Genomic DNA, 14326 nt, shown 5'->3' on the forward strand with positions numbered 1-14326 from the left:
CTAAGTACTAATTTTATTTAAAGATATCCTATTTGGAACTCTAACTGGTGATTTTATTTAAAGCTATCCTGTTGTGCCTACTTGTTTGATCTTACCTATAATCTCTGTATATCCAAATAAATGATTTACTAAAAATACTCCTATTTTTAGTATTAAGTTGTACCAATGAGAATACAAGTGCTATTCCCCTAAAAAAAAAAAAAAGGACAAAAAAGAAAAAGACTGATTTTCAAATAAGAATGAAGACTTTTCTTCTTTAATTAAATGCTGTAAAGTTTGTGTCTGTGCTGTGGCTTAATCAGACCTGTTGATGGGCTCTTCTTGTATTTTGCAGTGCCTTGCGAATTTAGTATCAAATTCACCATACAACCGTCTGAAACTCAGCCTGTTGACCAAAGTCTGGAACCAGATAAAGCCTTATATTCGCCACAAAGGTTGGTGGTAGTTTAAAGTCAGTTGCTTTTTTATATCAATCAAATCTAGATTATTAGTTTAAAAAGTATTTAGAGCATTTTTATAGCTCTAAGATATCCCTGCTTATTCTCAAGTTTTTGGGGAAACGAGCTATTGCCAGAACCCCACTTTTGACCTCAGAAGCCCCAGTAGACACCACTGGAAGGAAGTGAGGTGGAGAATTAATTGTAAAGATTACTGGCTCTTCGCTACTTCAGTGCAGTGACTTTAGAATTAGGGGTGAGCCAAGTGCCGGGGAGCCCCCTCTGGTATATAATACACAGTTCATATCCTTCAGGCAAAAGTAAGGATGGATGGGGGTGCCTGGGTGACTCAGTTGGTAAAGCATCTGACTCTTGATTTTTGGCTCAGGTCCTGATCTCGGGGTCATGAGATTGAGCCCCATATCAGGCTCCATGCTCAGTGGAGAGTCTGCCTGAGATTCTCTCTCCCACTCCCTCCTCTATCCCTCCCCCCACTTGTATGCACTCTCTCTCTAAAATAAATAGATAAATCTTTAAGAAAAAATAGGAAGAAGTAAGGATGGACGGACAGTCAGAGACATCATTCTCTTTTTGGAAAGAAAAACTGGAATATAAAACCTAACTTCTTTAACATTATCTCCTCTGAAGTTCGGATAAAATTCCAGAGCCTCAAGTCCCCACTGGCTACAGAGTCTTATTTCGTGTTGATTCTTGGCTTACTCCCACACAAAATATATATGTGCTGTAGCACTTGCCTGGAGAATAGTTGTTCCTTTTGCTTGCAAGCTTTAGGATCAGACCACATTCTGGTAAGTTAAGCTTTTCAGTGTGAATTCTAGTACTTGAAGGAGGTGGCGATGTTTCTGTGGCGTTGTGGGAGGGCTGGTGGACCTGGAGTCAGGCTGAGGGTCTGCAGCCCAGTCCCACTTCTGCCATCTCAGAACTGCAGCTCTGTCAGAGCCTCATTTCCTCCTCACAGGAAGAAGTAGACCCACCTCATAAGATGTTTATAAGGCTTAAATGAGGTAATCACATGTAAACTAAGTCCAATTCACTTGTTTCACCAATGTGTAAAATGGGACCCAGAAAGATAAATCCTGCCTTGAGGTCTCTCATCATGTTAGTGGCAGAAGTAAGATTGAAACAACCCAAGTCTTTGGGCTCAGTGTCCTCCTGATCATTCCCCTGCACCAGCTTTTCTTCATCTGCAAACTGAGGGGAGTGGATCAGGTCTCAAAAGCCCCTTCCAAGTGTCTGGCTTTGTCCTCCAGCATTTTTATTATTAAAATGGTCAAACCCACAGAAATTTGAAAGACTAGTACAGCGAACATCTGCATACCTCTACCTAGGCTTGACAGTTGTTAACATTTGTCATGTTGGCTTTGTCTCTGCATATGTGTGTCTGTGTCCTTGTGTATACATATGTGCGTATAAATCTGTGTATTTTTGAACCATTTGAAAGTCAGTTACAGGGAGCCTGGGTGGCTTAGTCTGTTAAGCGTCTGCTTTCAGCTCAGGTCATGATCTCAGGTCCTGGGATCGAACCCCACTTTGGGCTCCCCACTCATCAGGTAGCCTGCTTCTCCCTCTTCCCTCCGCCTCTCCCCCTGCTCATGTTCTCACTCTCTCTCAAATAAATAAAATCTTTAAACAATTTTTAAAAAGTCAATTACAGGGGCGCCTGGGTGGCTCAGTCGTTGTGTGTCTGCCTTCGGCTCAGTTCATGATCCTAGGGTTCTGGGATCGAGCCCCTCGTCAGGCTCCCTGCTCAGCAGGAAGCCTGCTTCTCCCTTTCCAATCCCCTAAAAAACACACCACTATTCTCACACCTAAGAAAATTACATTGATCCCATAGTATCATCTGGTATCTGCTCCACATTCAGATTTTCCCCATATGTCTCAAAGAGTCTTTCCTTGTTTCTTGTAAGAACTTGGGTTCATTCCGGGTTCGTGCATTGCGTATCATTATCCTGTCACTCTAGTCTCTTCTAATCTAGAACCATCCCATCAGCCCTTTCTTTCTTTCACCACACTGATGTATGGATGTGGCCCAGAGGGTTGTCTTCCAGCACGTTTCACGTGCTCAGTTTGCCAGATAGTCTCTTGACAGTGTTGTTGAACTTCTGTTTCTGTCCCATGTAGTTCTCTAAGCCAGACGTTAGGGCTAGAGGTTTAATTTGATGCAGGTTAACCAAGGATGCCCTAACTCTTCATAGCCTGCGGGGGTAATTATGACCCCACAGTGATAGTGATTCCCGCTAACTTTGACAGATGTGAATGTTCGAGTGTCAAGCCTCACTCTCTTGGGAGCCATCGTGTCCACTCATGCGCCTTTACCTGAAGTCCTGCTGCTCTTACAGCAGCCCTGTTCTTCCGGACTCAATAGCAATTCAGCGACTCCCCACCTCGGCACTCCTGACTGGTGGAAGAAAGCCTCCTCAGGACCCTTTCTGGAGGAAGCATCAGTTAGCTCCCCTAAGGGGTCTTCGGAGCCCTGCTGGCTCATCCGACTCTGCATTTCCACTGTTGTACTGCCCAAGGAGGATTCCTGTTCAGGTAGCGATGCTGGCTCTGCAGCAGGAAGCACCTATGAACCATCCCCCATGCGGCTGGAGGCCTTACAGGTACGAGGTTTCAGCTCCTCATTTCTGAAATGGAAGTAATCATTCTGCCTTCACAGGATGATGGATTGTGAGGAGTGAGTCCATGAAAATAATGTAAAACTGAGCCACAGGCCAGTGGTGTTAGTGGGAGTTGTATTTCAGGTGTGAGTGCTCCGTTGTTTTGTTTTTGGTGGAGGTTGGGAGAAGACTTGGTTGTAAGTGTCAGATGCGGTCCTTTTTGGTGCAAGCCATTTTAGTCACCTCCGTTTTTATGTGACAAGTGGGTACACTAGATTATATAGTAACTCCGAAAGAAATTGCACAGTTCGTCTTTGATTTCTGCAATTTTAAGTAAGTGTGTAATTCTCCATAACTTCTCTTTCATCTTCTGTCTGCTTAGAGACAACAAAATAATTGCTCCTTCAAAGGAAGAAAACGATCCTAGATTAACGTTCTTCTGTACTCAGCTGTGATCTAAGACATGGGTTTGGTTCTGCACTCTGCTGCTAATTGTCTGATTGATATTAAATATGCCCTGTAACCTTAAACTTTTTCAGCCTTAGCTCCTTCAGCTGAAGTACTCGATTAGTCCCTGTCTCAGAAAATTGTTCCCAGGCTTAAATAATATTGCCAGTCTTAATGAAACACATTTCACAAATTGTAGAGCACCATGAAATTATATGATACAGTTAATTGATTTCAGTCATAAAATAAAGATTATGGTTGTTCATTTCATTCAACGTTAGAATCCTGCCCCTTGTTAAGTGTGAGTGATGTCTGTTAATATGAAAGCACTTTTCTGGATGTTGCAGCCCCGCATGGCATTCAGATCTTGGGGGTTATTCCTCTGTTCCCTTTGCAGGTGTTGGCTCATCTGGCCAGGGGCTACTTTTCAATGGCTCAAGTGTACTTAATGGAGCTTGGAGAGGTGATTTGCAAGTGCATGGGGGAAGCAGATCCGTCCGTTCAGCTTCATGGAGCAAAGGTAACTTTCATGAACAGCCATCTGCTTTTTTCTTCTCTTCCTTTATGTTCTTCCCTCTGCTGCATGTCTGTCCATTCTGAGGTTTCTTACAGAGGTTTCAGGTAGGGAAAGTCATACATTCCTTTATTTTCAGCTCTAATACAAAAACCCAAAGAATTCATCTGGTGATAAATTACCAATATATTTCTGGTGATTTTGTTCCTGAAAGAATGCCTCTGACATAGGAGTTGCTGAGAAAGGAAAGAAAATTCAGTCGGAAATTGTTTTTCCCCTCCATCTGAGGTCATCTCCAAACAAGTGAGGTTTTCTACCTCCGTAATTATAATACTGTGCTTTGATAATCTATTTCTTTTACCTCGGCAGCTTCTGGAAGAACTGGGTACAGGCTTAATACAACAGTATAAACCAGACTCTACCATAGCATCTGATCAGAGAGTGCCAGTCACCTTGGTGAGTACGCGTCAGTTCACCGTTTTCTCTTTTCTTAGTGCTTCAGTCAGTTTTGAGGCTCAGTGAGAAAGTGAAGTAAACAGCATGACTTCTTCCAGTATCAAAAACTAGTTTATAATCTGTGCTGACATGATGATAGCACGAATAGGATTTATTTGCGCTTCAGTTTCTTTGCAGTTCCGTGTGTGGTTGAATTATGTGTAACATACAGCCAGCAGTTTGAAACACCAACGTTTCTTCCGCATAAAACCTAGTTTGGTTATTCATCCTGCCCAAGAGGCAGACTGGAAAGATGGGAAGAGACAAGCATTTGGAATCAGAAGACAGGAGATCAAATCTAGGAAGCACCATTAATGGGTGTATGAGCATAGTTTTCTCATAAGGAGGAATAATAATCTTTAACTCCTGGGGCTGTTGGAAGACTGAAATGTAAAGATGCTGGCACATAGTAGGTGCTCAATAGACGTCAGTTCCCTTAACTCCCTCTCTGCTGCGCCCCCGTGGTTCCCATTAAAGTCCTGAGATCTTAGGTGGTTGCTGCTGTCCCCACACTGTGCCCGTCCTCTGGAGGTGTGAACACGTGACCCTGCCATAAGTGATGGGTTTTCCTCCTGCCTTCCTCATCCTGCCACTTCTTTTCCCTTTGCAACTTCCATCATCCTTGCAAGGAATTAAGAATACCTAGCCCTAGTCCTTTCCCGAGACTGCCACTAAAGCTAGAATGTCACCATTCACAGGGAGATGAGTTGATTTGCTCAGACAGACCTGAGTTTGCATCCAGACTTCTCCCCCTGCTTGTCAAGTGACTTTTAGGCAAGACTCTTCTGTTCACATTTGTGTATTATTTTATCTGTATAAAAGGGATACACTTGCTATATTACTTGTCAGTTGCTGAGTAGTAAATTATCAAAACACTTAGTAGCTTAAAACAACATACATTCTCTCACATAGTTTCTGTGGCCCAGGAATTGGGAGTAGCTTAGCTCGGGTCTCTCTGAGGTTGCAGTCAGGATGCCGGCAGGGGCTGCAGTTCACTGAACCTGACGGGTTCGAGGATCTTCTTCCAATAGGGCTCACTCACATACCTAGCAAGTTAGCACTGGCTTTTGGCAGTGGGCCTCGCTTACCTCCTCCCCATGAGGACCTCTCCAGAGGGCTGCAGGAGTGTCCTCCTGACACAGCAGTTGGCTTCCCCCACAGCAAGAGAATCAAGAGAGAGCAAGACAGAAGCTGCGGTGTTTTTATGGACCTTGCTTTGGAAATTTCACATTGTCATTTCCACAGCCCCCTACTGGATACACAGGTCAGCTCTAGCCAGTGTGGGGGCGGAGGGCCACCTCCTTAACGTAGGAGGCGAGAATCACTGTGGGCCATCTTGGAGGCTGGCAAGCATACCTGTCCAAAGTCTTCTGGTTTGGGGTGGGAAAGGTCCAGATTGGGTTTCTAGGAGTTGGGATTTAGGGGAGGATAGAACTGGGCTGTGGGATACATGATAAAACTCAGGACTAAATCCATGGGGCAGAAAGTAGAGGTACCAAACCACAGAGAGATTTGCAAATGCACATGAAATCCCCGGGTTTTTAGAAAGCATGGGAAGGAAACTGTTCAAGGTACTCTTCGGGTGCCTACCTTGAAATCTTTAAAGTGAGTTCAGTTTTCATAGTGCTCACAACAGCCCCCTGCTCAGTTTAAGAGTCTCCATTATGCACTGGGCCCTATGTGAGGAACTTCACACATAGCGTTACATTTTCCTCTCACCCACACTCTGCCAAGTAGACAGCTTTGCCCTGTTCTCCTGAAGAGGAAGCTACACTTAGGTTCGGTGACTTGCCCGAGGTTGCAGAGACGGGAAGCAGCCGCTGAAGGATCCAGCTCTGCCTCTGGATCCCGCACTCTTTGGACTCTGGCACCCGCCTCTGGGCTCTGCAGGACCCTGACGCCCATTAGCAAGTTACACCATCTCTTCGTGCCTCAGTTTCCTTGTGTGAAGGTGGAGATAATGACACATACTTGGTTTAGTTGCGCTGAGGACTGCAGTGGGTAGATCTGTGTGAGGCACTGAGAGCAGCGGCTGCTGCCGTGACCTCCATCATCTTTCCCCTTCTCCTCACGATCATCTTCTTTGGCCGCCTGACTGTAGCAGACCATTTCCTGGTCGGTCAAGTGGAAGGATGCAGTCATCGTTTTCTGAAGCCTCTTCCATTGCTGTGGAAGGACTACCGGAAGCATTAGAAAAAGCCGCTGCTTCACAGAAGGACGTTTGGTTACTACAGCCCCCGTGGTAGTGTTCGCGTCGAGTTGGGTCCACTGTTGGCTATTGGGCCACGGCTTTGACTGTGCCCCTGTTCCAGGTGGTGACGTTCTGGACTATGATGCTGAATGGCCCTCTGCCCAGAGCCCTGCAGAATTCCGAGCACCCGACCCTGCAGGCGAGCGCCTGTGACGCCCTGTCTTCTGTCCTGCCCGAAGCCTTCAGCAGCCTGCCGGTAACCCAGGGAGTGTTTCCTCAGCCCTGAGTGGCGCCATGAGCATCCAAGCTTCAGTCTGATTCAGATTCTTTTTCATTTTGAGCCAGTACTCAACATGCTCTCTGAGAAAAGGGGGCTCAGTCTACTTGAGTGGGGGGCGAGGGCGGTGATAAAACTTAAAATCTTAACATCTCGGGAGAGCTTTTCCTCCCTGTGCTTAGAGGGCAGGTGGCGGAAGTGGGGGGAGAGGCTTGGAGGTGAGAGACATTTCCGAAAGCTTTCGAAGCCAAAAGTTAGGAAGACCTGGGTCTAAGTCCCAGCTCTTCCACTCTCCACCTCTCTGATGATCTTAACTTCTGTAAAACAGTTTTATCCTCTATAAAATGGGCACAACGCGATGAGTAACGTGAAGTGTGTGGCCATACTTGGCTGGTGCCCACTGCCGGACAGGGTATTCTGGCGGCTTCCCTTCTGTAGTCCCCAGTGGCATTTGTGTCTGCTCTTAGCTTTCACGAAGGAGCAGAATACAGTGACCCGGGTCACGTTGTGGTCAAGGTTAAAGGTCACAGATGCCGTGTGTGCAAACACTCCCCAATGCTGGGGTCCGAAGTGAACCTCTGCTCTCTGCCGAGGTAGCTTCAAGGTCTCAGTTGTGTTCAGCTCCCAAATATGAACTCAGACGCAGACTCATCACGGTTGCCTGTCGAGGACAGTGGCTCATAGTTCTTTCAGTCTCGCTTTTCCTTTGCCAACCTTTCTCACTGCAGAGTGACAAGCAGATCCTGTGCATCACCATGCTGCTTGGGCTGAATGACAGCAAGAACCGATTAGTGAAAGCTGCGACCTCGCGGGCCCTTGGAGTCTATGTGCTTTTCCCCTGCCTCAGACAGGTTAGAGTGAGCCCGCCCTGCCCTCCCATGCCTGCGATGGGCCAGAGCGAGAGTGCTTTGGGTGCATATAGAGCTGGATGGTAAAGGACATGACATTGCTTTTAATCTGGTTTCCTTAATTGCAACTTTATAAAATATGGTAATGCCTGTACTGCCCAGGACCCTCGGTGCCCAGGTGATGTTTAAATTAATGAATAATTGGGGGAAAAAAAAGAAAGAAATGGGACATTACCGTGTGATAGTAATAATTTGGAGAGCTGATAAAATTTTTACTAAGAAGGAAGTAAATTTCTCCTTCACTCTTAGCTGTGACATTTATCTCCCTGAGAAGTGTGTAATTAGAGTATATTTTAGAAATGCATTTCATTGTCAACATCCTTTCCCAAGGTGACAATCAATCTAAGCACAGAATTCACAGGTAACTGTCGCGGACCAGGTTATAAGATGTTCAACAAGAGCAAAATCCATAGGCTCCTTGGGTGTGCATGGCACATACCAAAATCATGGGAGACCCCCCTCTCAGGTTTTAGTGAGTGTCCAAACTGTAATATAGTTGAACAGTAAATTGAATAAATAAATGTTGATTTTCAAATAGAAATTTGTGGTAAAGACTTAAATCTTTCTCAGAAAATAAATATCAGAATTCCAAGCAGCCGTGTGAGCTCGTCAAGTAACTACGGTGTTTTGTTTTATCTTATAGGATGTCATATTTGTCGCAGACACAGCAAATGCAATATTGATGTCACTTCAAGACAAATCTCTGAATGTCCGAGCCAAAGCAGCCTGGTCCCTGGGCAACCTGACAGACACTCTGATTGTCAACATGTACGTGACTCAACTCATTTCCCCTGGGTGACTTCTGAGACTGAGGTCCCTGGAAGATATCTTTGATCTCTACTATAAAAAAAAAAAACTAACAGTAATTCTCCCATATTGGGTAGTCAGTCTTCCTGCTTTGTTTTGTTTTCTGTTACTTCAAGTAATAAGATAATTAAGTTGTGGGGCTCCTGGGTGGCTCAAGTCAGTTAAGTGTCTGACTTGATTTCAGCTCAGGTCATGATCTCAGGATTGTGAGATTGAGCCCCACATTGGACTCCATGCTGGGTGTGGAGCCTGATTAGGATTCTCTCTCTCCCTCTCCCCCCTCCCCCCCAAAATTAGCAAGTTGTTCTTTATATATGTGTGTGTTGGTGTGTGTATGTATATATATTTAATACTGTATGCCGATATAAGTAATATATCCACATTATAGAAAATGTGGACAATATAGAAGTAGAAATTCAAAACCATAGTAATAGTTGCACTGCTTTTTAAATGTCAAATTTGTAATTTTTTAAAGTAATATATTCACAGGTTAAAAACATTCAAACAATACAAAAGAGGCATTCCATCTAAAGCCTTGCTCCTACCTTGCTCCCCTCCCTGGAGGCAACTGTTGTTCCTCATATGATAGCGTCCTGCTTTTCATTGCTGAGCTCTCACGTATAATGTGTATAAGCATTCTCCCAACTTTTATAGATGTGAATTACTGTTAGACCGTCATCACGGTGCAGTGATCATTTAACCGCTCCCCTGTTATCAAACATCTGCATTATTTTAGGCTTTGATATGCAGTGAACATTTTGGTGCATGAAATCTTTATTTTGAGATACACTTTTTGGTCACATTCCTAGAGATGGACCTACTGGGTCAAAAGGTATAAACTATAAGTTCTTGGTATAATCTGAACAGATTTGTTGAGCTGTTTTCCCAAATTTTTGAGAGTTATACTAAGTGAATGTATGTGTATATGTGTATGTTTAACTGGGTTTTACCATTCAACATGTTTTGCCTGCTTTGGATGGAATAGGGAGACACCAGACCCAAGTTTCCAAGAAGAGTTCTCTGGTCTCCTGCTCCTAAAGATGTTGCGATCAGCTATAGAAGCATCCAGGGATAAAGACAAGGTAGACTCACAGCACTAGTATTTCTCAATTCAGTACTTATCGTATTATGGTTTTGTCCCACCAAATTTATCCCTGTTCAGAGGAGATTGAGAGAGTACTGAGGGTACAATGTGGCCTACTCCACCTTGCACGGTTTCTCTCCTGTCTCCTGTGTCCTGAAAAATATCATTGCTGTTTGTAATACCACTCCATGATCTGCCCATGTTTGTTTTAAGATTAATCTGCTTTTGTTTTGTTTTGGTTTTTTCCAAAAAATCTTTAAGTAGAAGTAACAAGTCAGAAAGATGAGCAACTCTTGGCTTTGAATATCCCCGGTTGGACTAATAAATTGAAAGCATAGAAATGGGTTTTAGGGTCAGGCAGACATGGTTCAAATCCTGGCTTGCCCTTTAGTAGCTGGGTGATGTTTGGTGTATTACTGAACTTCTCTGAAGCTCAGTTTCCTCATCTTGGACGTGGAATCTCAGTGGCCTTGGAGCTGCTTGTGTTGAAGCACCTAGCATAGCACCTGACCCGTACTGAGTACTTAACTTAGCACAGTGATTCTGAAAACCTACGAAACCCTGCCTTGGACTAATTGGTTCAGAATTTCTGGGATTAGGACCTGGGAATTGGTTTCTGAAAAAGAAAGCTCCCCAGATGACTCTAGTATGCTACAAAGATTGAGACTCTAATGGAAAAGTACTAGACTGGAATTTTGAAACCTCAGCTCTCCTCCTCACCTTGCTGTAAGCCAGCTTTGCCCTGTTGCCCCTGCGCCTTCCATACCATCTCTGCAAAACGAGGAAGACAGAGCTCTCTGAAGTCTACTCTAAAGACATCAGTGAGGAGCTGTGGAGGACCTCACCTTTCTGATGGCACGGGCTGTTCACCACACAAGACCTTTACAGAGTCTCAAGAAGCTACACCTTTACAGGCTGCTTGTCTCATTGGCTGTCTTGCTTTAAGATGTCTAAGACTTCCTGGGTTTTTTTTAAATACTTTCTGTAACATCATTTTGGCAAAGCAGATTTCTAATGCTGTTTTGTTTTTTGTTGTTTTTTTTTTTACATTTTTTTCTAGGTAAAAAGCAATGCAGTCCGGGCCCTTGGAAATTTGCTTCATTTTTTGCAGCCATCTCATATAGAAAAGCCCAGGTTTGCTGAAATCATTGAGGAGTCCATCCAGGCCCTAATTTCTACTGTTCTAATTGAGGCTGCCATGAAAGTCCGATGGAATGCCTGTTATGCAATGGGGAATGTATTTAAAAATCCTGCTCTTCCATTAGGTAAGGAAGTCTCCCTCTTCTCTCTGGTGGAGGGCCCTAGGACAACACACACCAGTCTACATTGTTATTGAAGATGTTCCTCACACTGCTACTTATCACAGTGTTAGAAAAAAATGGAACCGTTCCGAACACCCAAGTTTAGGGGAATGGTTGAGATAAATCATAGTATATATATTCAAAGGGATGGGTGTTTTTTTTAAGATTTTATTTATTTGAGAGAGAGAGAGAGCACGAGCAAGGGGAAGGGCAGAGGGAGAGGGAGAAGCAGACTCTCCGCTGAGCAGGGAGCCTAATGTGGGGCTTGATCCCAGGACCCTGAAATCATGACCTGAGCCAAAGGCAGATGCTTAACCAACTGAACCACCCAGGCACCCCTCAAAGGGATCTTTTAGAATTATGTTTACAAGTTTTTGATAATCTGGTCAAGTACTTCTGATGTTAAGCAAATTAAAACAGGATATGAAATTGTTTCTACAGCATGATCTCAATGAATGAGTAGAAAAAAGGACTGAAAGGAAATTAACCTAATTAATAACAGTGGTTGCCTCTGAAAGGGATGATGAGTAGGATATTTTTCTGCTTTCACTTCCTAAATTTTCTACAAGAGCGTATGTTGTTTTGACAGCAGGGGGTAAAAATGAAGGAGAAAAAGTGGCATGGAAGAAAGGGTAGAAATTGGAAATCCCATGTCAGCCCTTGGTACCGAAGTGGGCTGCTGCATAGAAGGAGGGCATCGAAGTAATGACCTGCCGTGTACCGTGATAGAACATCGGTGGCAACATAGGCATGTGGGTCATAGCTTCCAAATCCCATTCACTTTCCTTACCAGCATTTGCTTTATACGTTTGTCTCTGTGACAGGGTTTGAAACAAGGTGTGTTCCTGGGGAGCTAAATCCATTCTGGACCAGCAGGGCATGCGTCAGGTTAGGGAAATCTGGCTCTGCTCCCCTTTATTGCCGAGAGCTCCCAGCCAGGGGGCACCTGGCTGGCACAGCCAGAAGAGCATGTGACTCTTGATCTCAGGATTATGAGTTCAAGCTCCACGTTGGGTGTTAGAGATTACTTAAATAAATAAATAAACTTAATTAAAAAAATAAAAGGGAGCCAATGGAGAAGTAGCTTCTCTGCTTTTCCATGGAAGAAATAGCCTAACGTGACCTGTGGAGTTGGAGCTCGTTAAGGTGCATGTCTGCTTGCCTGTCTTCAAAGGCAACAGAGAAGTTGGGAGGGGCTAGGAGAGTTAGGGAAGCTGAAATCTATTCTGCTGCCCATCTTGAGGAAAAAGAATCCCTCCCCCCCCCGCCAAAATGGAGTGGGGAGTGGAACGCTGATGAGGAAGAAAGCAGGCTGATTTCCTGAGACCATCAGGAAGGGAGAGAAGACAGAAATCTGGGCATCATGATCTCAAAATTAGACAGTTGCACCTTTGGTTAATCTGAGTACTCTGTTCCCCAGTCACTGCCTAAATAGTATTTTCTTTCTCTTTGCAATAAAATGCATGACTTGCTGTGTCCAGAGCAGTGTCTGGATGCTAATGTGGGTGAAGAAATATTCTTTTGTCAGCATGAACAAGGCTGGGCATACAATTGTGCAGGTGCGCACTGCTCAGAAGCATCCGACTGAGAGAACAAGTGGGGCTACAATTCAGTCTGTGCTCCTCCACCAAGCCTTATGCCCTCAGGACAGCCTCTTCCCAGAGAAGAAGCCTCTTCCATGGTTGCCAAAGTCCCCATTTAGAGGAGCGAGTAGCAGAGGCCCCGAGCGTGCGGCAGGGTTGTTTAGGGAAATGGGAAGTTTGGGAGTCATTACTCGGCGCCTTCCCCAGAATCACACAGTCAGCATTGGTCACCCTAATCCTATAAGGTTAGTGTGAGAATTAAGTGAAAACATAGTGATTAGCTTGAGCACTAGTGTGTGTGCTTCCTCTGCCCCCTCCCTCTCCCCTGTTTATTTCTAAGCCTTCATTTGTTTCAATGCCAGTGGATTCTTTCTAGGAACAGCCCCGTGGACCTCCCAGGCCTACAACGCCTTGACGTCAGTTGTGACATCATGCAAGAACTTCAAAGTGCGCATCAGATCCGCCACTGCCCTTTCCATCCCGAGCAAGAGAGAGCACTATGGGTCTGTTGACCAGTACGTTCAGATCTGGAATGCATTGGTCACTGCCTTGCAGAAGAGTGAAGACACCACAGACTTTCTGGAATTCAAGTACTGTGCCAGCCTACGGACCCAGATCTGCCAGGCACTGATTCACCTCTTGAGCTTGGCCAGTGCCTCAGACCTGCCCTGCATCAGAGAAACCCTTGAATTGAATGGCGACATGGTGCAGTCCTTTATCCTACAGTTTCTAAAATTAGGAGCAGAGGGAGAGGACCCTGGAGCACCCCACAGCTCGCATGAAAGAGACCAGCTGGTCAGAAGGGCCCTGGAGCATGTAAGCAGCATCCAGGCACTGGCGGGCGACACAGCCAGGAGGGCCATCATGGGCTTTTTAGAAGATATCCTCACCATTTATTTTGACTCGTCTGGATCCCAAATAGCGCTCCCAGAATTAACAAGTCGGTGAATAGTCCGCCATACTTCCAAGTGTCGAGTGGTAATAGAAAGACCCAAGCTCGAGTATCAGAAATGCAGGATTTAATTTTAGGGGCAGAAACAACCCGTTCACTTTTATTTAGAATAGGTTAGCGTCTATCTAAATTTTTCTCAAGGGCCCAACCACTTTAGAGAGTGGTTCCACGGCATTGGCCACAGTCTAGACTGTTGGAGCCTCTGACCTGTGCAGCCGGAGCTGGGAGACAGGGTTGAGTGTGGGCCGAGCAGACTGGGCGGTCGTGAAGGGCGTTTAGCCTCAGAAGGTAGAGACAAAAAACAAAGGAATTGAGGGATTAGAATGTTGTGTATTGTGTCTCTGGGAATTGTTTTTCTTTTATAATAAAGTAATGAAAAATAGCGTGCCCGCAATCCCCTCTGTTTTCAGATCAAGTTGCACTTATAGAAAGCTTCCCGCAGAGCTGATGTTCAGCCAGTTTGCACTGGGGTAGCTGCTTCAGTTGCTAAAATACTGAAAAGTTCCTTACAGATTGGTAAATAGCCACTGCACTGAGCTCCCCAGTACCAACCCTGGAAGCCTCTCCACGCCTCCCCACAACCCACTCACAGAAGCGTTGACCCCGGCACAGAGAGGCTGCCCGAATAGGCCCGTGTCTGTTTCACCCTGGCTGTAACACCTATTTCTGTCTCTGTTCCCTGATGTCCCGTGGGAAAGTGTGGTCCTAT

The 14326-nt window shown here is 45.1% G+C and overlaps 1 protein-coding gene across 1 annotated transcript in view; it reads left to right on the forward strand.

Annotated features, from left to right (window-relative positions):
- Window positions 1-14011, forward strand: part of HEATR6 (HEAT repeat containing 6) — a 32429-nt gene extending 18418 nt beyond the window's left edge. Inside the window, exons 11-20 of the mRNA XM_035026608.1 lie at window positions 335-434; window positions 2709-3061; window positions 3903-4025; window positions 4389-4475; window positions 6827-6961; window positions 7711-7833; window positions 8534-8658; window positions 9683-9779; window positions 10842-11046; window positions 13042-14011. Of these exons, the coding sequence (XP_034882499.1) occupies window positions 335-434; window positions 2709-3061; window positions 3903-4025; window positions 4389-4475; window positions 6827-6961; window positions 7711-7833; window positions 8534-8658; window positions 9683-9779; window positions 10842-11046; window positions 13042-13613 (1920 nt within the window). The 3' untranslated portion in view covers window positions 13614-14011. The remainder of the gene's footprint in view (window positions 1-334; window positions 435-2708; window positions 3062-3902; window positions 4026-4388; window positions 4476-6826; window positions 6962-7710; window positions 7834-8533; window positions 8659-9682; window positions 9780-10841; window positions 11047-13041) is intronic.
- The last annotated feature ends 315 nt before the right edge of the window (window positions 14012-14326 follow it).

Source organism: Mirounga leonina, unplaced genomic scaffold (genome assembly GCF_011800145.1).
Source record: "Mirounga leonina isolate KUSES-001 unplaced genomic scaffold, KU_Mleo_1.0 Mir_200, whole genome shotgun sequence".
Lineage (NCBI taxonomy): Eukaryota > Metazoa > Chordata > Mammalia > Carnivora > Phocidae > Mirounga > Mirounga leonina.